This window comes from Crocodylus siamensis, chromosome 4 (genome assembly GCF_052110815.1).
Source record: "Crocodylus siamensis isolate JL-2025a chromosome 4, ASM5211081v1, whole genome shotgun sequence".
NCBI lineage: Eukaryota > Metazoa > Chordata > Crocodylia > Crocodylidae > Crocodylus > Crocodylus siamensis.
The window spans coordinates 205510714-205537506 of NC_143398.1; the positions used below are offsets into that span (position 1 = coordinate 205510714).

Sequence of the window (26793 nt, forward strand, 5' to 3'; positions counted from 1 at the left end):
ACAGAATTCAGGGCCCCTTGGCCCCACTGGCCATGGCCACTGGTAGTGAGCTTGGCTTGCCATCATTGTCCCAGGCCCCTCCACCAGAGTCACTGCCTCCAGACCTGTCACCGCAGTCAGACCCTTCACTCCTGCTGGACCTGCCACAGTGGTAGCAGCAGCTGCCTCCTACCCTAGGCTGAATTCAGCTAGCAAGGAGCCCTGCAGTCTGGATTCAGTTTGAGGTCCCCCAGCTGAGTTTGAAGCTCCTGCATATAGCAAATAATTCAGATAGACTTCGCCTGCCAATAATACTAGCATAAAAAAGCCAGTGCCTTAAACAGCCTGACTAAAAATCCCTCTCTTTCTTAAATTATTCCTCTCTCATTGTCTTAACTTGTAGTTGTTTTGCAAAGCCCATGTTGATGAAAAAATAATTTGGGAAAGTCTCCCACTGTTGTTCTTCTAGTACTCCCGGCATTTTTGTCAGGCATAGGATTGATCAGTGGTAGCAAAAGTGAAAAATTTAGAAATTTTGTAGCATGAACAACATAATAGTAAAAATCCCACAAAAACCTTTTATATCAGTGGCACTAGAAGAACCAGATAATCTCCACTTCAGACTCCTGAAAGAACTGTTGTTCACAATCACAGGTTTGGTAGCAAATATATTTTATCAAATTGGGATGGTACTTTATAAGTGGAGCAGAGCAAAGATAGGTATTTCATTTAAGGAAGTGATCTGAGCAACTACAGGCCCATTAGGCATACCTCAGTAGTATATAGGTATATAGTTAGGTAGATATCGGAGAGGGAACTGTGGAGAGGTCATGGCATGGATATACTGTAGTGAAAAGTACAAAAACGCCATTTGCACAAATTTGTTTCATGATGAAATTTTAGGGATTGTTTACACTGGTCCTCCCACGTTACGTGGCCCTGGTGAGACCTCAGCTGGAGTACTGTACTGCGTCCAGTATTGAGCCGCCCCCTCCCTCCCCCACAACTTCAGGAAGGATGTGGAGAAGCTTGAGAGAGTCCAGAGGAGAGCCACTCATATGTTCAAAGGCTTAGAGGGTGGGCTGTACAAGGAAAGGCTGAGGGACTTGAGACTGTTCAGTCTGGAGAAGAGAAGGCTCAAGAGGCACTTGATGGCAGCCTACAGTTGCATAAGAGGGGTGCACCAGGACCTGGGAGAATAGCTGTTCACCAGAGCTCCCCAAGGGATAACAAGGGCATAAGAAAAAAATTCTTTATGGTGCAAGTGTCCAGGGTCTGGAACAAACTCCCCTACTCTGGACTCTCAAAAAAACAGGTGGATATGTTTCTTGCTAGGGTCACTTGATCCCAGCTGACTTCCTGCTTATGGTGTGGGAGCTGGACTCAATGATCTCATGAGGTACCTTCCAGCCACTAATGTCTGTGAAATCTATGAAAAAAGGGGGAGGGGTGTCATCATCGGGGAAAATAGTGCTGTTGGGGAAGTATTGGGAGTTTTTTGAAGGGGGCATATCACACAGTCCATTCACTGCCTCTTGCTACATGTTTAGTTCCTGTAGCAGTCACTGCAGTGTGGCCCAGGAACTCGACTGCCTGTCAGTGCTCCTCTCTTTGCTCCCCGCCACCCCTAACATGATTTCTAAACCAAAGCCAGGTACTTGCTCTTCTGTCACCTATTACAGTTCTCTCAGTTGTACTAACAACATTTTGGGGAGTAGGGATGGGACTGCTTGCTGGTGCCCAGATGGCATTTTTTCATTTGCGGTCCTCTTCAGTTCAAGAACATGGAGACGGGATGATGGGGGAACCATAGAAAGGGCTGAGTAGCTGTTTAAATGTTATTCATGCAGAGCTAGCCTCTTCATGAGGTCACAGACATATGAGTACTGAAGGAGGAGGAGGCATGTTCATGCTAACTGCCACTCTTCAAGGAAGCTGATTAAGAATGGGTTAATAAAGATGCAATACTGTGGAACTGATGCAGTTCCTGTTCTGGATTGAATGTGTTCAACTATTTAGTTGTCAAGAAAACAGGCTCGTATATTTAAACAGGCTTCTATGTACAGTCTCCTATATTTAGTGATTCCAAGCTTTATAGACAAGATGATACCTGAATGTTGATGCAAAAAACTGACCAACCTCCTGCAAGAACAATGAAAGCAACCATTTAAATTAAGATTATCCTATGAATTACCCAGCAAATGCTCTTTCAGCAAGATTCGTCTGCAGTCATAATATTGAACACACAATGCAAATTGTCCAAGAAAAGTTTAAATGAATTGCTTCGTCTGGCAGTATTTAAAGATGGGTGGACAACTATACAAAGCCAAGGGTTCATAAACTTTATGATAAAACACCTCAACCAGTTTTTTACAAGAACATTGAATCAGGAGAAACTTCAGGGCAAATGAGTAGTGAAATATAGAAGTACTAGAGAAGATTGGAAAATGGGGAAGTATTTGCTTCAGTGACTGACAGTAAAATGAAAGCAGGATGGGACATCATAATGGAAAATGTCTACGTTTTACTACACTAAAGCATGTCTCTGAAGGCCTAAACCTGACTCTTAATGATTCCCTGAAGTTGGGCATGCTGGGAAAGTCCTATAAAAGCTCAAAATAAGTTTATAAAACATGCAAAAACTACATCTGTTGTAGCTGCGGTCTTTAAGAAGAAAAACCTAGGAAGGATAGAAAAGTTAAGCGGAAACTTTCTAGAAAAGTAAGACTGGGAAATGTGATGTCACTTTAAAATGCATTTAGAAAAAGAAAGCAGGTCATCGAGAAACGGTGATAAATGAAGATGTTAATATAATTAAAAGTGAATGACACTTTTTGACGAGAAATGTTTTCTGGGTTCATCTGCAGAACTCTCATAAAGTTCTACAAAATGTTGCTTCTGAGAGTCTTACTACATTGGAATCGGACACAACACTGATGTCAGACATTCCTCAATTTATGACCAAGGCAGTCAACTTTTTGAGAATCAAAGAGCATCTCCACTCAAAAATCAGGAAGAAGTAAGACTGACTTTATTCATAGATGGGAAGAATTCTGCAGCCAGCCAACATGCTAATTCAGATTTAGTGAATCCAGGGTTCAAAGGTGGTATTGTTAGTAATGGATAGGATTGTTACAGCATTTGACTGGATTACTAAACAAACCCCACATTTAGGGCTAGATGTTGGAAAAGTACTTTCAAATGTTGCTTAATTCCAGACCTTCTGGTATTTGGTTCAGGAGTTCAGTTTGGAAATCTGCCAACTCTTGTGTTTCTGTAACTTGTTGGCAAGGACTTTTTTACAGTACAACCTCTGACTTTTTTACAGTACAACATCTGACTCCACATCTATTTCAGAATCTTCTATCTTCAGTTTCTGAAAGAAACTGGTCAGTGCTTGGAAATACATATGTAACAATCCCTACAAAGGCTAATGTAAAAGAGTGAAAAAGCCTGTTTTAGTTTATGCTATTCATTCTGGTGAGAAGTCATAAGGAAAAACTTTAGTTATTAACATATTTTTCGAAATGCTAACACAACTTAACTGTTTGTCATTCTGATTTATAGGATAGATAGTTTGCTGCTAATTATGACAACTATGTATGATGATAACACCGTTAAAAAGCTAGGTGTTTAAAGTTAAGAGATTTATGCAAATGTACTCTTTTATCTTTTTTTTATACTGTGTTGTGTTAACCATATCATAATGACTATGCATAGGGAAGTGTCATTTGCTGAATGTTGTCTTTAGAAACATAAGTTTGTTCTGTCTTTATAATATAGGTTGCTGACACTCGTGATCAAACCCCAAACCCAGCACTTTACCGGAAGAGGAAACGCTTTAGTTTGACCCAGCTCACCAGCATCTGTATGGATTGGACACTTCAGCTGGGCTTTTTGGCACTTTTTTTTTTTCTAAAGCTGATTCAATTAGCTATTAAATAAAAGCACCAAAAAGCCCTGGTGAGGCACATAATCTGTACAGGCATTGGGTGAGGTGGGTCAAAGTAATGTGTTGCTTCTTTTGGACACGTATTGCATTTGGTGCGGGGGCACACAGATGAAAGTAAAGCAATGGTGATTTCCCACATTCCTCCTCCCCCCACATCTGTAAGCAGCCATAGTTTTTATTTAGGATATTTTTTTCTGGTCTTCTGTATGCATTAGAAGCCAAGGGACAAACCTCATTCTGCTCTCCTTTTTGGGTGATTTCTTCAAAACTTTTTAGCTGATGACAGATAAGATGGGATTTTACGTGGAAGGGTCTCTCCTCCTTTCATGCATGTAAATGTTCTTCTTAACTTCTTCCCCCCTGCCCTGTTCCTCTTACAAGCTGAATCTGGAGGGGAAGGGTGGAGATGGAGAAAGGTATGAAATGCTGCAATTGTTTAAAACGGTTTTTGCTCAAACCATGACGAATAGGGTGTAGATAAATTTAAGGGAAGGGAAATTTAACCAAAGAACCACTCAAAGAACATGCAAGAATTTACTAAACCACTTGATTAAGTGTGCCTGCTTAATTAGGATTATTTCACAATTATGGATTCAGTATGATCCAAAAACTCTAAGCTTTAGTCAATGGCAGAATAAGTCAATTTAAGTTGGGTTCAGTTAATGTGTTGGGCTGGTCACCACAAGGTCTCAACATGTTTGTTACATTACAACTGAGATGAATATGTCATGCTGTTGGGTGCAGTGCAGATAGGAACAGATTAGTTTAAAGTAAGTTTTTCTCTGATTCCTCCTTCTATTCATAGTTTTAATTTTCCTGGTTTCTTATGACTTCTAAGGAAACCATTTTGCTCCTAATATATAATATAAATTAGTTATATGCATTTAAAAGAATTAATGATGGGAGGGGAGGGAATATCATTCAGGATACTGCTTGGTTCTGGTTGTAACAACTTAGTAAGTGTTTATAATCAGGCATCTGTCTACCATAGTGTGGTGATTAACGTGGGTTCTGTAGTAGTTGCAGAACAGATGCACCTTTGTAGTAGCATTTATTGTAAATTTAAGGAACAAAAAAGCATATAGAAGGGTCATGCTTTAGACATCTTGTGTATAGTCTGTTGCAAAAACAAATCCATGTATCTCTTCCCAAAGTTTTTTTTTCTGTAGCTTGGTTCCTCAATGACAGCAATTAGTTATCTTCTGGTGCCTAGCAGTGAGGACCGTGGAAGACCAAAAGATAAGCATGTTTCAGGCACTTTTTCCAGTGTCTTCCTTTCATTGATGAAAGTAGCAACTTCTTGTAGTGAAGGACTGGTTTTAGGGCTCAAGTTCAGGCACTTTATTATTTTGGGAGATGGTAAAGAGAATTCTAACTGACAGCCTCTTGGCAGAGGAAAATATAACCTGATATTTGCCATGTCATAGAATCATAGAGAAGTAGAGCTGGAAGGGACCTCCAGAGGTCATCTAGTCCAACCCCCTGCTTAAGGCAGGATCATCCCTATCCAAACCATTCTATAAAATCCATAATCTAAACTCTGCATAAAACTACCATCAACCCTGATAGGCAGACATAACACCCTCGCCTGCCATAGGTAAAGCAGGAACACCTCCAGTGATGGAGAGTGTATCATTTTCCTAGGCAGTCTATTCCACTGCCACACTGTTCTAACAGTGAAGTAGTTTTCTGATATCCAGTCTAAATGTACTTTGCTGCAACTTCAAGCTGTTGGTCCACATCCTCCTCTGCAGCAGGAGAAAAAAGATGCTTTCCCTGTTCTTGGCACCCCTTCAGGTACTTGAAGACTGCTATCACGTCCCTTCTTAAGCAACTTTTCTGGAAGTTGAACATGCCTAGCTCCTTCAGCCTCCCCTCATATAACTTGCTTTCCAAGTTCTTTATTATCTTTCCCCACCTCTGTACCCTCTTACTTCTCCACATCCTTTTTAAAATAAGGAGCCCAGAACTGCACACAGTATTTCAGATGAGACCTAACCAGTGCTGAGTAGAGACACTGTCACCTCCAGTGTCTTGCACCTAATGTTACTATTGTTGCAGACCAAAACCACGTTTGCCTTTGTGTGACTGCAGACTTGTACTGAGTCTGTGATCTACCAAGACTCCCAGATCCTTTTCTGTAGTGCTGTCATCCAGCTAGGTGTCACCTCTTTTATATTAATGTTTTTAATGATTTTTTCCCTGAGGTGTAGCAGCTTGTATTTGTCCACACTGAACTTCATCCTGTTAGCTCTAGCCCAGCTTTCCAATCTGTTGAACCTCCTGAGTTGTGCTCACATCCTCCAGCGTTCACAGTCGTTCCCAGCTTCATGCTGTCTGCAGACTTGCTCAAGAAGCTTTCTGTGCCAGCATCCAAATCGTTAATAAACACGTTGATCAGCACCAGGCCCAGGAGAGAGCCTGTGGGATTCCCCCCAAAACCTCCTGCCATTCTGATATAGACCCATTAATAATTACTCTTTGCTTTTAGATATTGAGCCAGTCATTTCTTCACCAGTAGTTTTATACAACCCACATTTCTCCAATTTGTTTATGAGAAGGTCACATGAGACGTCAAAAGCTTTGCTGCAGTCCAGATGCACTGTATCCACGGTATTCTCTTCATCCACCCAAGTAGTTACTTTGTCAAAGAAGGAGATTATTTTATTGACATTTGGTTTTTCATAATAAATCCATGCTGGCTCCTTGTGATCCACCAGGTGCTTGCAAATGTCCTTAGGATATGGTCCAATAACTTCCCAGGTATTGAGGTGTGAGGCTAACTGGTCTGTAGTTCCCTGGGTCCTCCTTTTTTGCTCCCCTCCACCCCTTTTTTTAAAGAAGGGCTTCTGTTCCGATCAGAGCTTTCCCACTAGAACTATCTAAAATGTCCAGAACAGTAGAGGAAAAGAGCTATGAGGCTTCTTCCAAGTTTCTTCTCTTACCCATCACTGCCATAGCTTCCATTGCAGGTTAAAAAAAAATAGTGAGGCATGTCTTAGGGCTTATTTAGCCCCATGTCTTAAAGTGTCTTTGGAGAAGTCCATGATGCTCTCTGCTTTGGTGCATCTTAACGTACTTTCTTTAAGAGTGTTCTTTTGTAGCAATCAACAGCTTGGGACAGAATTTTTAGCATTTGTTTGCAATTAATACTACTTTTCTCCCTAAGGAGAATTTTATAATTTGTACTTTTCTCTGCTTCCTTATTAAAGTAGTTTAATCTATTCACCTTTATAAGGAGAGTTTCCTCCCCAGCTTCTGTTCTCTTACCAAGGTGGAAAAGAGATCCTCTGGTACTTGTGTGTATGTATGACAGTGAACTATGTGCCTGCTCCAGACACAGTCTCCCTTCATAGCCTGTGGTTTTCTGCAATTATTATTTAACGTACCTTTTTTGCATGGACGACAGCACATCCAGACTCATGACCCCACTTCTGGTATGGGCTTGAGTGCCATAATTTGAATTTCACTGTGGCTTGCAAATGTACGGTGACTTAAAAGGGAGAAAGCAATACCATCTGTTCAGTTAAATGATAGTCCTTCTTCCCCTCTGTTCAGACCCTTACTCCTTTTTTTTTCTTTTTCCCATGTCATAGCCCCCTGAGGGTTGGTGGCTAATTATTTTTCCTTTTGTTCTGAGGTTGGTATTGCTCATGTTTATCATTCTCATTGCTTTTACCCACTCAGGCAGATTCATAATCTGATCTCTCTCCCAAAATTCCTCTCAGAAGGAACATAGTATAGGCTAACTAGTTTATTTGACTTACTGTGGAATTGTTGACTAGGGAATCTGGAGAGAGGGAGGCTCTTGGAACCAAATTTCAGGCCTGTCAGCATCAGATGCACTGATAGTCTAAAAAGGGGATGGACTTTTGTTGCAAAGGTACTGGACTGGGAGCCAGGAGAACTGATTATATTTCTGACTTCTTTGCTTGATGCTTTTTACATGCATTGAATAGTAGGTCAGAACCTCTGTGCCTAGTTACACATTTGTTTATTTTTAAAAGGATTAATCATATTTAATTGCCTAATAGAGATTATGTATATTATTCAGTTGTGTGTTAATTACAACACTGCATGTTGTCATTTAATCTCTCTCTCTCTCTCTCTCTCTCTCTCTCTCTCTCTCTCTCTCTTTCCCTTTCTAAATTTCAGGAAAAAATATTGGGGGACGTGGTCACAAAATTAGTGACTATTTTGAAGTAAGTTTTGTGCTTTATTTCTGTAATGTTGCAAACAACAGTGGACAATACCGTATTAAGTTAATAAACCTGCAAACATAAATGTAAGAATGCTAACTATAAAGGCTGAAGACTATTTGTATTCAGTAACCTTCCTTTATTTATGTCAAACATTCAAGTCTTGACAATACTGTGTGCTTGCAAGTTTTTAATGTGTATGATGTTTACTAGAATGGATGGGGATTTGGTCTTTGAGGGAATATTTATGATCATCTATAAAATAATACAAAATTCTATTTATGAGATCTAAAAATAACAGTGGGATGTTCTCTTGACCTTGCTGGAGTCAAAACAGGGAAGGAATGGATAGTTTAAAATGTTTAGTTTTCTTGTGCACTTGAAAAGATGCTTTGAAAAAACCTTCAGTTATAAATAAGGTGTATATGTAGAATAGTTTTCCTACACTTGCTCCTAACTTCTTATATTTAGTAATATAAATAAGCAACACATTTTATTACCTTCTCTAAAAGTCCATTATTTTCGACCTACACAGTTTAAGTTACAAGTGTTATGTTTCTCTAAATTATATTATTTGTTAAGTATGTTTATATACTTGGATAAGGATATGCACTAACTCTACCGTATTTCTTTCTCAGTACCAAGGGGGGAATGGCTCCAGTCCAGTAAGAGGCATACCTCCTGCAATCCGTTCTCCTCAGAATTCACATTCACATTCCGCCCCCTCTTCTGTAAGTTTGACCTCTACAAATCTCTTGTTTTCAGCATGCAGTACAAAAGTTCTCATTTACTAGAAGTAACCTACATTAATAAGTGCCTGCTAATAAATCTTTCCCACTATATAGTGGACTTTTCAAGAACTTTGTGGACAAAATCTGTTCTTTTTAACAAAAGAAAACATTTATTAAGTTCAAATTTTAGCAAGTATGTTCCAAAAATTTTAGTTTTAAAAATTAGTATTATTGTTCTGAAATGCCACTCTTAGCCTAAGTACAGACATTTGGGGAGGTTAAATCAGGTTCAGAATGGCTTCCTGATTTAAACTTAGCTCATCTCAGTGCCAACCTTACACTTACAGATCCAGTCTCAGTGACTGGCAATCAGTCTAAACCTGCAACTGTACACAAACCAGTCTAAAAATTGCAGAACCTGGTTTAAGATGAACCTAGTTTCATAGTTAGTAGGTTTGGTAGGGACCTGAGCAGATCATCAAGTCCAACCTCCTGCCATGGGCAGGAAAGAGTACTGGAGTCAAACAACCCCGGCTAGGTGATTATCTAGCCTCCTTTTGAAGACCCCCAGGGTAAGAGCAAGCATGATTTCCCTCGGAAGTTGGTTCCAGGTTCTAGCCGCCCTGACTGTGAATTAGTGCCTCCTGCTGTCTAGCCTGAATCTGCTCTGTTAACTTATGGGCGTTATTCCTTGTCACTCCCGGTAGTGCTCGGGGGAACAGGGACTCTCCCATTGCCTGCTGGTCTTCCTTGGACAGTTTATGATGGCCACCAGATCCCCTCTCAGCCTTCTCTTGTGGGGGCTGAACAGGTTCAGGACCCATAGCCTCTCCTTGTAGGGTCTGCCCTGTTGCCCTGGATCATGTGAGTGGCCCTCCTCTGGTCCTTCTCAATGCTGTCCACATTTCTCCTGAAGTGCGGCGCCCAGAACTGGACACAATACTTCAACTGCAGCCTGACCAATGTCACATAGAGGGGGAGGATCATCTCCTTGGACCTGCTCGTGATGCATCTGTGGATTCATGACAAGGTGCAGTTAGCCTTCCTGACTGCAGCCCTACATTGGCGGCCCATGTTCATTTTGGAATCAGTAATGACTCCAAGATTCTTTTCTGCCTCTGCACTGAAGAGAAGGGAGTTCCCCAACCTGTAGGTATGTTGCTGGTTCTTCCTCCCCGGGTGCACTACCTTGCACTTGTCAGTATTGAAACCCATCCTGTTCTCATCCGCCCACCTCTGTAACCTGTCCAGATCCAGTTGTAGCCTGTCCCTCTCTTTTAGCGTACCTACTTCTCCCCACATTTTAGCGTCATCCGGAAAATTGAACAAGGTGCTTTACACCCCCTTGTCCAAGTCACGGATGATGTTGAACAGTGTTGGCCTGAGGACTGAGCCCTGGGGAACCCCACTGCCCACATCCCTCCAGGCTGAAAATGATCCATCCACTACCACTCTCTGGGTGTGGCTCTCCAGCCAATTAGTGACCCATCTGACTGTAGGCGTTGACACCACAGTCGCCTAGTTTTTTAATGAGAATGGGGTGAGAGAATGTCGAAGGCCTTCCTAAAGTCCAGAAAGACTACATTCACCGCAACATCTTTGTCCAAGGATTTTGTGACCTAGTCCTAGAAGGCAACCAGGTTGGTCTGACAGAACCTGCCTCTAATGAACCCATGTTGATTGCCCCTAAGCATAATCTCCTCTGCTGGTCCTTCACAGATGTGTACCTGGATAATTTTTTCAAAGAGCTTTCCCAAGACCGATGTAAGACTAATGAGCCTATAGTTTCTTGGGTCCTCCTTCCTCCCTTTTTTGAAAATGGGGACCACGTTGGCCCTCTTCCAGTCTTCTGGCTCCTGGCCAGAGCACCATGAGTGCTCATAAAGCTGTGTCAGGGGTCCCGCAATGACCTCTGCCAATTTCCTTAGCACTCTGCGGTGGAGATTGTCTGGACCTGCTGATTTGAACATGTCTAGTCCCACCAGAAGTTCCTTGACCCGGGGTCTGTCCAGGGTCCAGCGGCGGGGATGTCCCGGTCCCTGCTCAGAAAAATGGAGGCAAAGAATTTGTTAAAGAGGTTAGCTTTGTTGTCTGGTGCAACCACCACATTCCCAAGCATGTCCTGCAGAGGCCTCACGTTACCCAGTACTTTCTTTTTACCCACTTTTTTTAAAAAGTATTTAAAAAAGAACTTCTTGTTATCTTTGATCCGGGTCACTAGTCCCAATTTTGTGTCCGCCTTAGCCTTCCTCACAGTCCCCATACAATCTCGAGCAATGGCGGTATAATCCTCTTTGATGATGGCCCCTCCCTTCCACTAGGTGTATGCCTCCTTTTTAGCTTTGAGATTTCCCTGGATGCTTATGGTGAGCCATGGGGGCTTTTGAGCACTCTTACACCCTTTGATCTGCATTGGGATTGTTACCCTTTGGGCTTGGAGGATTGTCTCCTTCAGGAACGACCACTTGTCTTAGACTCCCAACTCCCCTTCCCTCCGGGACCTCAGTGCCTCCCTGACTAGTCTCCTTACTTCACTGAAATCAGCCCTCCTAATGTCCAGGGCTGCTGCCTTGCTGCAGGCCTTTGCCACCCTGCACTGGATGGTGAATTCCAGCAGGCGATGATCACTATTGCCCACATGGTTGAGAACCTGCAGTCCCCTTACCAGGTTGTCACCTGTGGCCAGGACCAGGTCCAACAAGGCATTTCCCCTGGTGGGACTGCGCACCTCCTGGGTTAGATGGAGGTCCTGTAACTCGACTAGGAACCTACCTGAGTAGCGAGACCTGGCTTACTGCTCTTCCCAGCATATGTCCAGATAGTCTAGGTCACCCATGATGACCATGTCCCTTGACTTAACTGCCTCCGCAAGTGGACCTGAGAATTCCCTGTCCAGCTCTTCCCCCGGTTGGATGGCCTGTAATAGACCCCCACCGTTAAGTCCCTTTCCCCCCAGCCTCCTTGTATTCTGACCCAGAGCACTTCAGTCTGCCCCTCCTCTGACCCAGTGCTGTTTGCTATGGATGTGTAATGCTCTTTGACATAGAGCACCACACCCTTACCTTTCCTCCCTGTTCTATCCCACCTGCACAGCCTATAGCCCTTGATGTTTACCACCTAGTCGTGCACTGAATCCCACCAAGTTTCGATGAGTCCCACTATGTCTGGGTTTGTGTTAGCTAGCAGGAGGGCAAGTTCCTCCTGTTTTGTTCCCCATACTACAAGCATTAGCGTAGAGATATTTAGGGCCTCCTGAGGGTGTATGCACCCCCCCCCCCCAATCCCAGGATTATCTGGGCCCCTGTCTCTTACCTGGGTACTTCTTGTGCTCGTCGCCTGTCTTGGCTGGGTTGTTCTTGTGAGTGTCTCTTGGTTCGTTGTTCTGTGGCTCCCTCCATCCTCATCCTCTTCTTCCCCCGATGAGCCTAGTTTAAAGCCCGCCGGAGATCAGCCAACCTGAAAGAGAACACATACTTACCTGTGGAGGAGAAGTAAAGCCCATCCCACGCGAGCATGTCTCTTGTTCTAAAGTATGCGTCGTGGTCCAAAAAGCTGAAGCCGGCCTCAAGACACCATTTCTGAAGCTGCAAGTTGACTTCCCTGATGCAGGTCTCATGGCGTCATCCACGTATGCTCACTGGAAGGACAGATGAGACCTACCACCTGTGCCCCCATCTCCTTCAGCTTGCCCCCCAGAACTTGGTAGTTCTTCGTCAGGTGATCTGGGCTGCTCCTGGCCTATGTAGTGTCAAATTTATTCAATTTAAATCAAACCAGTACATGGAACTCCTATACACTTACACTTTCCTTGCGCAGCCCTGGCTGCTCTTTTTATTTCCCCCACACTGTTCCCTTAGGCTATTTTTTGCTCACTCCCCCGCCGACTAGCCAGCCCTCTCAACCCCCATCCCACAAGCCATTCTGGGTGCAGCTGCTTTTATCAGTGTTCATCGCTGCTGGAGCTGACCAAGTAAGTACTGGTGGGAGGAGGGGTGGGGGTGTAGGTTCACTGGGAGGGGACCTCCCCGCATTGAGTCATGCCAGTCCTGCCCTCTCGCCCCTCCACCCCAATCCTGACTTATTTGATATCAGGTAGCCATTTAGGATCAGTTAAACCTGCCCCTAACATCCCCAAATGTCTCTGCTTAGCCTTAAAGTCTAAATGGAAACTCAAAATAGTGCTGGCTGTACAGGCAGATGTAATAATTGTGTTGATACCAAAAGATACTAATACAAGCTGCTTATGATGCAATTGTTATGTCTGCATGATTCTGTAGTGCTACAAATGGGGCCAAATTGCTCCATCACTGTTTCATTCACGGTCAAAGTTAACGCCATTTAGCTAACTCTTATGGCTGAAGCATCATCCTGATGTAATAGTGACAGCTGATGTGCATTTCTGGGTAGCAGCTCCCCCTTCCTCTTTTTAAGTGGCTAAAATATACCCTTGTTTATTCCTGTAATGTACACTTTTGAATAAATGGCTGTATGGTGTGGATATATTTGGTAGTGGTTTGATTTCTACATAAGTAATTTTAAAACACATTTACAATCCCTGTCCCGTTCCTCCCTGCCCTAAGGAATTTGCAAAGCAAGGCATAATAGCTGTTTGCATAGGCCCAAACAAAACTTTTCTTCTAGATGTGCTTATAATTACAGTTGCTGATTACACAGATTTTTTTGGTTTAATATGTAGTAAGAGTTAGTCTTTACTACTAATGTTTGAAATGCACAATTTGGAATATAATATGAAAAGAAATAGTTTTTTTCATCTAGTATCTTGTGATTCCAATATTGAGTTTGCCCTTGCATAATTCCAGATGGCAGGACCAGTTCTCCCATAACAGAAAGGGTTTAATGCAAAAAAACCCCCACAAAAAACTCTACACTTTATACAAAACTACACCAAAAAAAACTCTGTTTTCTTCTGAATGGTAACATATTTGGAATTAATCTAAAATTGCTTTATGTTCTGAGCAACAGAGCATCAGGGAACCTTTGAATCTCGCTAAAATGTCTTCCTTCTTCCCTGGGGTTTTTTTTCTTAGAAGTTTCAGACTAAGGTGTTGTATATCTGGATCCATAATATACAACAGCTTCCCTTGTTCTGAGCCTGCTAATGGCAAGGACGATCTGCAAAAATACAGGGAAACCCAGCTTAGTTATTTTCAAATTTACAAACGTTATTCTCAAAACAAAAGCTACTTCAGGGATATTGGGAAAGGTTGCAAGTTGTTATACCGATTGCTTACCAGCAAGGTTGTTAGACTTGGTATATGAGAACTATTAAATGAGGTGTGTTTATCCCATTTAAAATCTGTGATCAGTAGAAAAAACTTGGGTATCAACATAAATTTATATGTACTTGTGACTGTATTTCACCACTTTTTAGTCTGTTCCTCTTGTGATATGTATCAGTGTGTTGACACTTGAATTAGTTTACCTCAGTCTCTTCTATTTCATAGAAAATAAGATTAAATCTCTTTTTTTCCTGGAGACAGATGATAGAATCCATGGGGCTGGAAGGGACTGAGACCTCAAGGCTCATCTGGTCTAACCCCCTTACCCGAATACAAACATTCTATTCCTAAATCATCCCTGCCCAGTGCTTATCTAGCCTCTTGAAAGCCTCCAGGAAAGGAGATTTGGACACAGTTACCCTTTAACTGAAGGATGTGTTGCGCTATCTCCAATATATGTGATGTTTAATGAAACATCAGTTGGTACAATACAATATTTTAAGTGAGGTCTAACAAGATCTTTATAAACTTTATACCCTAGATAAGAGCTTTGTATACTTTATCTTCATGTCTTTGATATGTATTTTATTCTTCTAACTAAAACTACTAAATAATAAGGAAGGAGTCAGGTGGATATTTTTCAGCTTTTTGTAATCTTTATCCCAATTGTGTTTATCTTGTAATTTGAATATTTTAATTTGCAGCTGATCTCTGTTGTTTATTCATGGTTTAGGTTCGACAAAATAGTCCTTCTCCTACTTCATTAGCTTTTGGGGACCACCCTGTTACGCAACCAAAGCAGTTATCATTTAAAGTTACTCAGGTAAGCACTTTTTTGAGTAGAAACCTCTCGTATCATTTTGTGTATATGTGAAAACATTGAGCAGTGACTGTTTCCGTGTTTGGTACCTGATTCAGGACCACTCTCTAGGAAATGTACGGGTTCTGAAAGCATTTTTAGAGGTTTGCTAAAAGATTTAGGTCTCTGATTATAGTCATTCAGATTTCAGTGTTGTACATTCACTTTTTCTTCCTCCATAGCATCTCATCAGCAACTAACATTTACAGATGAATGCTTCGTGCCTTGCTCGGCATTCTGTTATGTGATCATAGATGCAATGTTTTCTATCTGTGTCAGTAAATGAAACGGCTGTAGTCATGTCAAAATTCAAAAGCAGACTGGGAAGCAAAAAATATGATGGTAATTAAAATGATGAGAGGTGAGGTCACAGCCTCTCAAACCTAAAAAATCAAAGCTAATTACCAGTGACAATCATCTTTTAGCTTTTTATCACTGCAGGAGCATTTTGTCTGGCACATCCAACTAAATCCTGTGACCCTCTGTCTTTCAGAGTTCTTTTACCAAGGGTATGCTCAATGGGACATACTTTTTTTTTTTTCCATCTGTGTGTTCACTCCTAATGAACAAAACAGGTTGTTCTTTAGCAGATTGGCTTTGAGTAAATGAAGGAATCTATTATCAGTTTAGGTGTCTCGTCCCAACTCTACTTAACTGAGCCTATTAAAAGACCAAGACAAATCATAATTAATAAAGTAAAATAATATTGTATAATGAAAATTCAAGAAAATCGTATTTTAAATTTTGAACAATTGAATTAAATACTGGCACTTGTTTTTGTTTAGACTGATCTCACAATGCTGAAATTAGCTGCACTAGAAAGTAATAAAAATCAAGACTTGGAAAAGAAAGAAGGTCGTATAGATGACTTGCTCAGGGTAAGTGTTAAATGCTAAAGAAAAGCTTTATTTTAAAAAGCAGTTGTTGGAGTTATATATACATAACAATATAAATACTCAGTCTGCATCAATACTTTTTCTGAGAGCACATTCTGATAACCAAATACATTTTTTCTTGCTTCAGTATTTAAAAAAATGTTTTTGTCATTGCCAATTATTGTATATGGTTACAGACTTTTTTGAGGCTTTGAGAGAGCGGTTGACATTGTATTTACAGTGTGTTAATAAATTTGACTTGTTTCTATTATATTTCCATATGACAGATTTCCTGATTTAAACGTAAAGTACAGCACTTGTCAATAGCAAAAGTATTACTGTGTATATTTCTAGGGTACTTGTGACAACTATTTGGGAACAAAATGACTGCCCTTAATCAAAAAATAGTAAAGTATACCAGAAAGTATTGAAACAAAGGAGTTGTATGGTTAAGCTCCAGGATTTGGGATGCAGAAGTGAGATTAACTGATGTAGATTAATGATGTGAACAAAAGGAGACAACCAAGGAGACCAGAAAAATAAAACTTTAAAGATGATGAGTAAAGCAGACTTTAAAATAACTTTCACCAGTGTCTCGTGTTTATTCCCAATACATATATTTACATATACAATATTTTTTATTTTTACATTCAGTTGTATAACAGTAATAAATATAATATTTAAAGAATGCCATTGTGTTACAGTGAGAATAATTTTTACCTCAGAGGTTTGAAATCAGTTATGACTATCAACATTTTAAACTATTATTAGCTTTTTGCAGAGATATCCCAAACTTTTGTCACAGCCTGAATTTTTATTTTATTATGAAATATGAAAGATTATTGTGTTTCCATTTAATTGCTGAAACTCTTTGTGAAAAGGCACTGGAGCTAGAATTGAAACTTCTGTTTAATCATGAAAGTGTAGAAAAGGCTAATGTGTTAAATTACATGCAAAATGTCCTCTAAAATAGAATATAAAATGTATGGTAGCCAATATTCTGGTGTGTAGCTTTTGGAAATTATGGACTTGAGGAACTAAAAAAAAGGGGGGGGGGCAAAGAGATTTGAATAGATCCATGTACCAACAATTAATTGTTTTGCTTATGTAAATGTTAATGTGCTTTTCATATTCTAGTTTAATGTCAAGAATAATGTACATTTTAATAAGTTACATTTTTTATTTTTAACATTTACACCAGAAAGATTTTAAATTTTTAAGTTTCATTTGGTATGTTTCTTAGGCTAACTGTGATCTTAGAAGGCAAATAGATGAGCAACAAAAGTTACTTGAAAAATACAAAGAAAGATTAAACAAATGCATTTCAATGAGCAAGAAACTTCTAATTGAAAAGGTAAGCTGAAACAGTGCCTTTGCACTAGTTTTGGTAGAAAGGACTGTAGATCTGTTATCCCATCTGTTTTAACTTGTTCATAGAAGATTCATAGAAGTTAGGGGCTGGAAGGGAGCTCACAAGATCATCAGGTCTAGCCCCGCTGCTCTAAGGCAGGAAAGACTGCTGAGGTCAGATGACCCCAGCGAGGTGGGCATGCAGTCGTCTTTTGAAGATCTCCAGGGAAAGGTGATTGTACATTACATCTGCAAATCTCCATTGAGGATGACATTTTCCTGCTTGCTCTCAGTTCAGAAGTTGTTATTTTTAAACTTAAGACACTTCTGAGTTATGAAAGAGTAGCAAAATGCATTTTTAAACTGTCTTCCTTTTTGTTCATCATTAATTCAAATACAGTTGCTCATAAAAGATGTAAACTTAATATATGGCTAGTCCTCTCGGTGGCTTCCATTCTCTGTGGGAATTTTGAGCAAACTTTTAAAATAAAATTAGAAATGGTTGAAAAAATACATATGAACATGTTCTGCAGGGAACATGCAGAATCCTTTGGTGAAGCACATAAGGGAACTGGGATAATTTCCAATGTAAATCATTTAATGCTGTCTTCTGCCTTCAACCCAGTACTAAGAGCAGCCAAGGTGTTAATTTGCCCCTCTGTCATCCCATTTATTTGAGGTGTGAACTTCAAATTTAATGCTATCCTTACTAACCAAATTTTTCTTTAAAAAATAAACACTATGTGGCATCCCCTCCTCTCTCCCCAGCCAAAAGCTTCAAAGAAAAACCACTAGAAAAAATAGTATCCTATAAAACACATCAAAAAATGCAAAAGTTTGAGTGTGACAGGTTTCTTTGGGGGTTTTTTGGGTGGGGGGTATTAATCAAGTGTGATAGGTCTGGTTCCTATAAGCCCCTATCTTGTAAGAGTGGAGGTATAGTAGAGGGTAACTATATATGGCCTTATAATGGCTGCTTTGCAAGCTATAACATAGTAGGTGTCCTGGGACTGAAATGTAGCAGACGTGTGCCCTGTTCTGGGGATGTTGTCTGGCTCTCCAAACTACAGTAAGTCCTATAGGCTCTTCAAGGTCATGTAGGCCATCCTTAGTAACCTAGTATTTTGACAACTTGGAGGTGACTTATATTCCCCTATCCTAGACTTTCTCCTCCTTCTGAGTTGTGTGTTCGTACCTGTGATGTTGTGTCAGAATGGTTATGTTTACAAATGGAAAATATTTTTTGCTAACTGCCAAGATCCCAAACTCAAGGTGGAAACTGAAAATAAAGCTCAGGTGTTCTTGCTCATAGTATCATACATAGAAGAATAACAGGCTATATGGGATCTTCAGCATTAATTGGATTATAAGTAGTAGAAACTTATTTATAGCCACCATTATTCGCCACTCAAAAAATTAATGTTAGATGGGGCTTTGTATGTACTGACTTTTAAACACTTCAGTAAAACTAAATGCTAATATTTTGATTCCTTAGAGCACACAAGAAAAGCTGGCAAGCAGAGAGAAGAGCATGCAAGACAGATTACGCCTCGGGCATTTTACAACAGTTCGTCATGGTGCTTCATTTACTGAACAGTGGACAGATGGCTTTGCATTTCAGAATCTTGTGAAGTTAGTCAATGTTATGTTTTTAAAATTCTCAGTAATTGTCAGTTCCCTCCAGTGGATTTTTTATTACTAAGAGCTTCTAGGAATGGAGCTACTTTTCATATGTAGTATTTTGCTGTGCCTTTTGAAGTTTCAGAATACAGTACAGAACTCCCTTAATCAACTGACAGAATGTAGAATGCTGAGTCCTGGTGTCTTTGAAAGAAGATGATTGGGTCTCGCTTGATTTTAACAAGCCTTAGAAAAAGTGTGAATTTACTAAATGAGCATCACTTAATTATTCAGCACAGTTGATAGAAAAAGTTGTAAACCTAGATCAGTGATTCTCAAACTGTGGTCCACAGACTACTGGTGGTCAGTGGAACAGTTAATGGTCTGTGGAGTGCTTGCTGGTCACATGGTGCTGGCTCCACATCCTTCATTATAGCAGCTTCTTCAGACATCCAGGCTCTTCATTGCAATGAAGGAGGAGCAAGAAGGAGGAGCAAACCTAGCAGCTTCCACTAGGGGCTGCTGCTAGCATAAGCGGATGGGGGAAAGGAGCCTGTAGCCGCCAGCAGGAAAAGACCTGCCTTAACAAGGTACTTCAGCAGAGAACGGGATAGAGGAGGAAGCATTTGGGGAAACTGGGTAGAGGGTGGAATTGGGGAGGGGGAAAGCAATTAATTTATTTCAGATACATGCTTTGGGAAGGAAACTGACTCAGTTTTTTAATTTTATTAAGTATATATGGAAGGTGTGGAAACCTGAATGGGATTAATAGATGATTGTGAGGGGAGATGCTCTGTGGAGATGCTCTTAAGAAATAGACCTCCTTTTAAATGTTTGAGAACCCCTGACCTAGTAGTATATAATGCTTTAGTTTAAGTAGCCTTTTGTATATATGTGATTTTGTATGCATACCATTATTATTTGTAATATAACGCAACTGATTTATTAATGAAAACTCAGCTCAGATGGAACATCTTGTTCATATACAATTATATTGATATTTTTATTGACATTCCTGACTCTTTCCTTTTGTTAAGCAATATTGTCCACTTTGTCAAGATATAGTTTCTTTCCTAGTTGCAGAAAGCATATGCGAAGCCTCTAGAAACTTTTTCCGTAAGAAGTTAAAGTAATATATTTTTAAACACTGATTTATTTCTTGTGACACTCTTATATGATCCTGTTCTTCATTTATATTGAGATGATTGTTAATAAAAAGTACAACTTTTTGATTATTATCAATATATTAACCTTGGAAAAATTGCAAATTTTGAAAGATAATGTATTTTGTCACATATATAATACATCTCACCTCATCTTGCCCTCCCTCACCCTTCCCCCACGATAAGACCCACATCTTTGTTTTTTTAGAACACAAGAACACAGAACACAAGAAAAAAAGATTTTTCCAGTCACAGCTGACTACGTGACAAAAGAGTAAATCCTCTTGGGAACACAGTGTCTAGGGAGTGTGGCATCCCGAGCGACAGACTGGTGAGGTGGCAGGAACCTCCTGGTATGGCAGTCTGTCTCCTGAAATGCCATGATCATTCCTGGACACTGTTTCCAGGAGAACTTACCTATGTCACGCAAGATTAAGGCCCTTAGTTCTTGCAAGGTCATGAGTCCTTTATGCAAGTTCCTGTAAATGAAGTGTTATTTCCACATCACAGGCCTCATGATACTACCAGCAGCTCATTTTTCTGCTTCATGCAGAAGGTACAGTGCTCAGCCAATATGGCTGTGAGAGAGTTAGCACAGGACTCCATCCCTTCAACTTTGAATTAGATGAGTGGCAGCAGCATGGCATGCACAGTGACTCCAGGAGTGCTTTTTTCCAGCAAACAGCTTCCCTGCCTACTATACAAACCCCAGTTTTGGGGAAAAGGTGGGGGTTGTGTGCAAGAAAATATAGGATCAACAATGAATACGCTAAGAAACAAACATCCAGAATAAGGCCATGCAAAGTCCTTTCCTATATGCCAAAAAAGTGAATATGGTATTTTCAAATTTGCAGTACCTTTTTAAAAATTTGAAACTCTTCAGTTTTTACTAAGAAATGAGGCAGTTAGTGAATTAAATCCATTGCTGGAAACCTGCTTTTTGGAATGCTATTGGTTGCCAAATGTGATGAGAAATAATATATTATTTTTGGGGTTTACAGGCAGCAAGAGTGGGTGAATCAACAAAGAGAAGAGATTGAAAGGCAAAGAAAGCTCCTAGCAAAGCGAAAGCCTCCATCTACAAATAATTCTCAGGCACCATCTGCCAATTCTGAACCAAAACAAAGAAAAAATAAAGCTGTCAATGGGGCAGAAAATGATCCCTTTGTTAGACCCAATTTACCACAGCTGTAAGTTTTAATGTTTCAGTTAATCTTTCACAGTTTTCTAGGTAACATCTGTTGCTTTTCAGGTAGTGGCCAGAGCATGATACTTATGCCATATATTCAGCAAGTTAGAATCCGATTCTGGTCTCACTGAGGGCTTGTCAAGGTTAAGGAAACATGCAAGTTTCTGTGAAAATGCAGTACTTCAGTGCACTTCATCTTTTGGTAAATTCACAAGTAAAAGCCTTGTTTTGCTCTGATGTAGTGTATCAACTATTCCTTAATCTAGATGAGTCTTCATTCTAGATCGCTGTACCTATAACATCACATTTCAGTGCAGTTATGCCTGATCTATACAAGTTAACTAACAGAGAATCAAGCTCTTACAAGTAGATTCAGTTTCTGTTGAAATTGTTAGTCTTTCTCAATTGATTTTGAAAGGAGCTCTCTCCAACCTTTGGTGTCTGAAGGCATGCATCTAAATTAAAAATAAGCTGAAACAAAGCAAATAAAAATGTATATCCTTTCTTTTCTGAAGAACATAAGCCTTGAGATCCTCTGTTAAAGGAGGTGCTAATTCCCACTTCATATATCAAGGGATGGTAGCAATCGCAAAATAAAAGTAAGAACTGTTAAGTACAACTCTTCTTTTTACTGATGGGCATTTTTTCCTACAGAGAAAAAAATGCTGCCACTTAGTTTGAACCACAGCTGCATACATTATAAGAAGTGAAGCTGTATGAAATTTTTGAATCTGTTGAAAAGTTTTGGTCACCTAGAAACTAAAATCATTGTGAAAATATAAGTAATAAAATAGTTGTAACCCTCCTAATAAGTAGCCACAAAATTATCTTGGGCAATGTTACCTCAGTAGAGAATTTATTTTGTTTGTTAATGTTAAAACGTACACATTTTTAATAGTGATTTATTAATATTTGTAAGTAATCTGATTCATTAATATTTTCAACTGTTTGAATTTGCAAAATTCTTATGTAAGTATTGTTATTTTAATCTGCTTTAATAGAAGTGTAATAGTATGTGCAAGAGGCATCAGCTTAAATAACCCATCTGTCTGAAAAAACATTTTACCACTGTCATTACAGCTAACACAAGTTAAATATAAAGAAAAGAGTTTGAAGTGGAGGCAAGTTTTCCTGTTTTTTTAGTTTTTCTTTGCACTTGACAGCTCTGTTGCATATTCATTGTCACTGTTTCAAAAAGCAGAGTGCTTCAGAGTCTCATAAATGTCTCTTTTAAATTGACTAGATTTCCTTTTGATTGCAATCTACTGGCCATTGGAAAGATATTGACCTTCTTGGCTGCTTTCCCAGAAGAAGCAGTACTTACTTCAACCCAGCTTCTCAGTGTCTGTATAGATTGGGTGCATCAGCGGGCTTTTTGGTGCTCTTAGCTAAAGCTGATTCAATAGTTTTAGATAAAAACACCAAAAAAGCCCCAATGAAATGCCCAGTGTATACAGACATTAGGTGAACTGGGTCCAGTTAATACACTGCCTTGTGCTGGGCTTGGCGCAGGAGCACACGGAGTTTAAAGTAAAGCACCATTGGGGGGTGGAGTTAATGTCTGCAAGCAGCCTTTATGATCATGGAAACAGTACCTCTGCATTTTACATGTCTACAGTAGGCAGCACATGATGGCAAAGAAACTGAAAATAAAAAGTGTTGATACAAGATTTAATAACTGACATTAGACCATTAGGTTGATGCCAGTAGCTTAGGGGGAAAAAAGCTCTTGGATCAGAATTCTCTGTAAGAAAATATCTCAGTAGTGCTAACAAAAAAACAGCTTTAATTTCATATGTAGCTTAAGACTTAAACAGTTTTCCCACATAAAATAGGGATATTTCACTTTGCAACTACCTTTTAAAAATTTCCCTAAAAATAATTCTAGAACCAGTATTGGGTTTTTTCCAGAATATGTTGTCTTAAAACTAACTTTAATTTTTATGCAGTTTGACAATCTCCAACTCCTTATTTACTTAAGAAATGGCAATAATTATGTTAGAATTTTACAACCACAAGCATAAGATGTTAAGATATGTTAGTGGTCTCATTATCTTTTAGCTGTGCAGAAAAGCTCTGCAATCATTTTTATTTTACCACCCAAATAGAGCTTGTAGAAATTCAAACTTTCTGTGGATTAAAAATCCAAGCAATTGCTATTGTTACTTGCCTTTTAATATACTTGAGTGGTGTGTATGGCCATTTTTTTGTCTTCAAATCCTCTGCACTGCTGCTTTAGTAGATGGTAATACATGAAATGAAGCAGAATTTACAGGAGTCATTGCATATTTAATAGTATGTGAATCTGTTGGGTGTGTTTTTCCTCTAAAGTTACAAAAAGCTGCTTCTGTCTTGCCATCTCAATGATTTCCAAAATTACTTTAAATATTTTAAATTCACATTTAATTTAAATTTGATTAAGCACTTATATGTAAACTACATTGAATTTAAACATTAAAAGCAGTTATTGGTTTCATAGGTGTCAAAAGAAGTTAATTGTAGTTGTTAGTTCTGTATAAATCCATTAAATTAAACATGGGTTTGCAATTGCACACCTTAGTTTGATCTTTATATAACTGCTGCTCATGCATAAGACTACCTGCCTAGTTTGTCTTAAACAACTGTGTTACTTGCAAAAATCCATTATGCATCCTGGGAGCATCAGAAACCAAGGCCCCAAGATGCCCTTATGCCCAGGGCTTCAGTGGTGTTTTAAATCTTTAATTAAAATTTGTTAAAGTTTTATTTAGCGTAATGTACATTCTCCTCTGGAAGATGAAATTGCTGTTCCCGCTACAGAGCTAAACTCTAGTCCACTTGGCTGATTGAAACAATTATTAATTGTTCTTTTCCATTCTAGTGTTCATTTGTCATCTACTCTACCTAATCTGCCACTACTGCATTTATATTGCTCTCATCACTCTGAAAATAGTGGTTCTAATTAGTCCATAGCCAAAGGGGAAGGGGCTTTATTTATACACAGCTGGAGGGAAGTATAGAACCACTGAGTTTAATGAACTAAAACAGAAATAATTCAGGTCTACATACACGTGTTTGATTAGGTCAACCTTTATACAAAAGAAGCGATGAGTTAGTAATGTTTGTCAGCAACAAGGCCTCTGTGCCATTTATTTTGGTTTTGACTGTGGCATAGACATTCAATAACTTTTGGCTTTGTTACAGGAAAGTGTGATTGAAACCAGTGCTGAAAAGTTTTATGTATGTGAGCAGTAAAAAACAGTTTTCAAAACTGTTTGAGAGTAGTACTTGAGGCTTTGTCAGGGAGGTTTTTTTCCTAGAGTAGCTGGCTATATAAAAGTTAATGACTTACTTTGTTCTTCTAATGCAGCAAATCTGTAGTTTTTATAGCAGCCCATCAAGATGGTATCTGATCACCTAAACAAACCGCCGATGCCTGACGCCATGCATTAAATGAGAGAGATTGTATAGACCCGTGATTCTCAAGCAGAGTGCTGTGAGATCCCTTGAAGGGGTACTTGTGGCACCCAGTCCATGTGTGAGAAGTAAAGCACTCTCTTCCCTCCCCTCGTCCCCCCCATCTGTCTGTGTCCATTGTAGCATGTCAGAGACCAGTGGCATCCCCAGCCACTCTTTTAGGGACTGCTGCCTTTGTCCTCCCCTGTCCTCTAGCACACCTGCCTACCCCTAGACTCTGAGCAGCATGCTGTGCTGTGGGCAGGTAGACACATGGGGCATTTTTACACATGCTCAGGTGGTAGTGCTTTAGAGATGCTCTGGTTAAATTGACTGCAGCATCCCATGTATCAGTGTCTCAGCGCTTCAACATGGTGGTGTAGATGCTTTAACTAAAGCTGGCTGAATGAGCTTTAGCTGAAGTGCTCCCACTGCCAATTTGAAATGTGGGGACAGTGATACATGAAACATGGAAGCTTACTGGAGTGGACTAATTAGCATGCCCTAGCAGACTCAATTGACTGATGCACTATAATTACAGCACATTGGAGTAGCCTTCCAGCATGTCTACAGGCACCCATGGACAGCAGATGGCCTCACTCACCAGCGTACATGACCCCCAGGGGACGCTGTGGGCATGGGGTGTGGGAGTCAGTGGTGGAAAGAGCAGGGCACAGAAGAGTGAGGTTCTGACTCCCTCACCATTCTCTGGCACCAGCTAAATCAGTCTTTCTCAACTTTTTTAGCCTCAAGGCAGCCTCCATAAATTTTCAGAAGTTAAATTCTAACTAAGTAAATCTCATCCAGCACCCTGGGGTGCTGCAAAATTCAGAAAAGTCATGAAGGGCTGCCTTAAGGCTAAAAAGTAGACAACCACTGGCCTACGCATTGTCTTTGTTTGCTAAAGTTTACTTGAGTAGCCCAGTGACCAGTGGTTTGATTTCTGAGTTTTCTTTAGTACTCGAAGAAATTTTATAAAAGGAATTGATTCAAAAGTCTCAATCCAAAATGTAAGGATATTCTGTGTGGGTATTATATGGTTAATGACAACCCCACTGTTTATGCTGCTAGTGACTAATAAAGTATATCATCTAGAAAGTACTGTTTGGTTTCCATAGTGACTTCCTCTGTTCACTCCTCATTGTTAGCCATTTTGGTCCTGCTGACTTCCTAACCACTATTTCCTCTGGTGCTCCAGGTATTCACTAGTAACATCTGCATAGAGATGCTTTAGTCCATATATCTGTGCACAGTTAAAATATGCAAGAGTAGCGGTCTAGTAGGCAATTGTGTTCATTCCTATCAACATGCTTGTATTTTAGAGGGAACAGTTGCTTGACTATGGAAGAAATGAGAATATTTTTCAGCAACTGCAAAGTAGAGATTATTTATATTATAGCAAGGTGTTGATTGTGATCTGCTGTTGTTTGTTATATCATGATTTTGTTTTTAACCCTTTGTCTGTAGTTGCTAATAATTCCTGAAACTTCTAACTTTTGAGATGAAATTTCAATGCTAAATCTATGCTTGATAGTAAGCTTTTGATCATTTGAAAACGAATCAATTCAGCTGTTCTTGGGCGAAGTAAAAAAGGAAAATATCAGTCAGATGAACTACTTACACTTGCTTTTGTCAAAAGATTTATAATCTACTTATGAAAAATGCTGTCCAAATTATTATAAAGTCTATTTTACAAACAGAGCTGAACTGGAAAAGTTGGCTGAATCACTTAAGCAGTGAAAGGGGTACAGTGACCTTCTTTACCAGTAATTTAACCCAAGTTAAAATAACTGTCAGCAATACAATCAAGCATTTTATAAACTTATCTCCAAAAATACATTCGTAAAATGTTAACCATTTTAAATTTCTAATGAATAATGTCACCTCTAATCAAATTATTTGTCAATAAAATATACTGTAACTGTAAGAAAAATAATTACCTACAAGGGTGCAGTGCCTTGGACCTTGTATTTCCCAAGTTGACCTTTGGGTTTGTACACTTGTTTGTTTTTTCGCTACTTAATTTTATACTGTTTTAGGACATATGGGGCTAAAAGGCTGAGATTCTGGAATTGGAAATTTCAACCATGTAAGACAGATGCATCAGGGATATAAATGTCTGTTTCTCAGTTATTTCATTCTTATCTGTGTAGATACTGATTTCATCTTTGGGTTACCTGCTTATTAATTGCATTTTAAAA

At 39.6% G+C, this 26793-nt stretch overlaps 1 protein-coding gene across 1 annotated transcript in view; it reads left to right on the forward strand.

Annotated features, from left to right (window-relative positions):
• The window catches only part of TLK1 (tousled like kinase 1), a 137637-nt gene that overhangs the window by 85928 nt on the left and 24916 nt on the right, over window positions 1–26793 (forward strand). The window contains exons 5-11 of the mRNA XM_090045486.1: window positions 8087–8133; window positions 8769–8861; window positions 14835–14924; window positions 15746–15838; window positions 17079–17189; window positions 18681–18817; window positions 20970–21158. Coding sequence (XP_089901612.1) covers window positions 8087–8133; window positions 8769–8861; window positions 14835–14924; window positions 15746–15838; window positions 17079–17189; window positions 18681–18817; window positions 20970–21158 — 760 coding nt within the window. The remainder of the gene's footprint in view (window positions 1–8086; window positions 8134–8768; window positions 8862–14834; window positions 14925–15745; window positions 15839–17078; window positions 17190–18680; window positions 18818–20969; window positions 21159–26793) is intronic.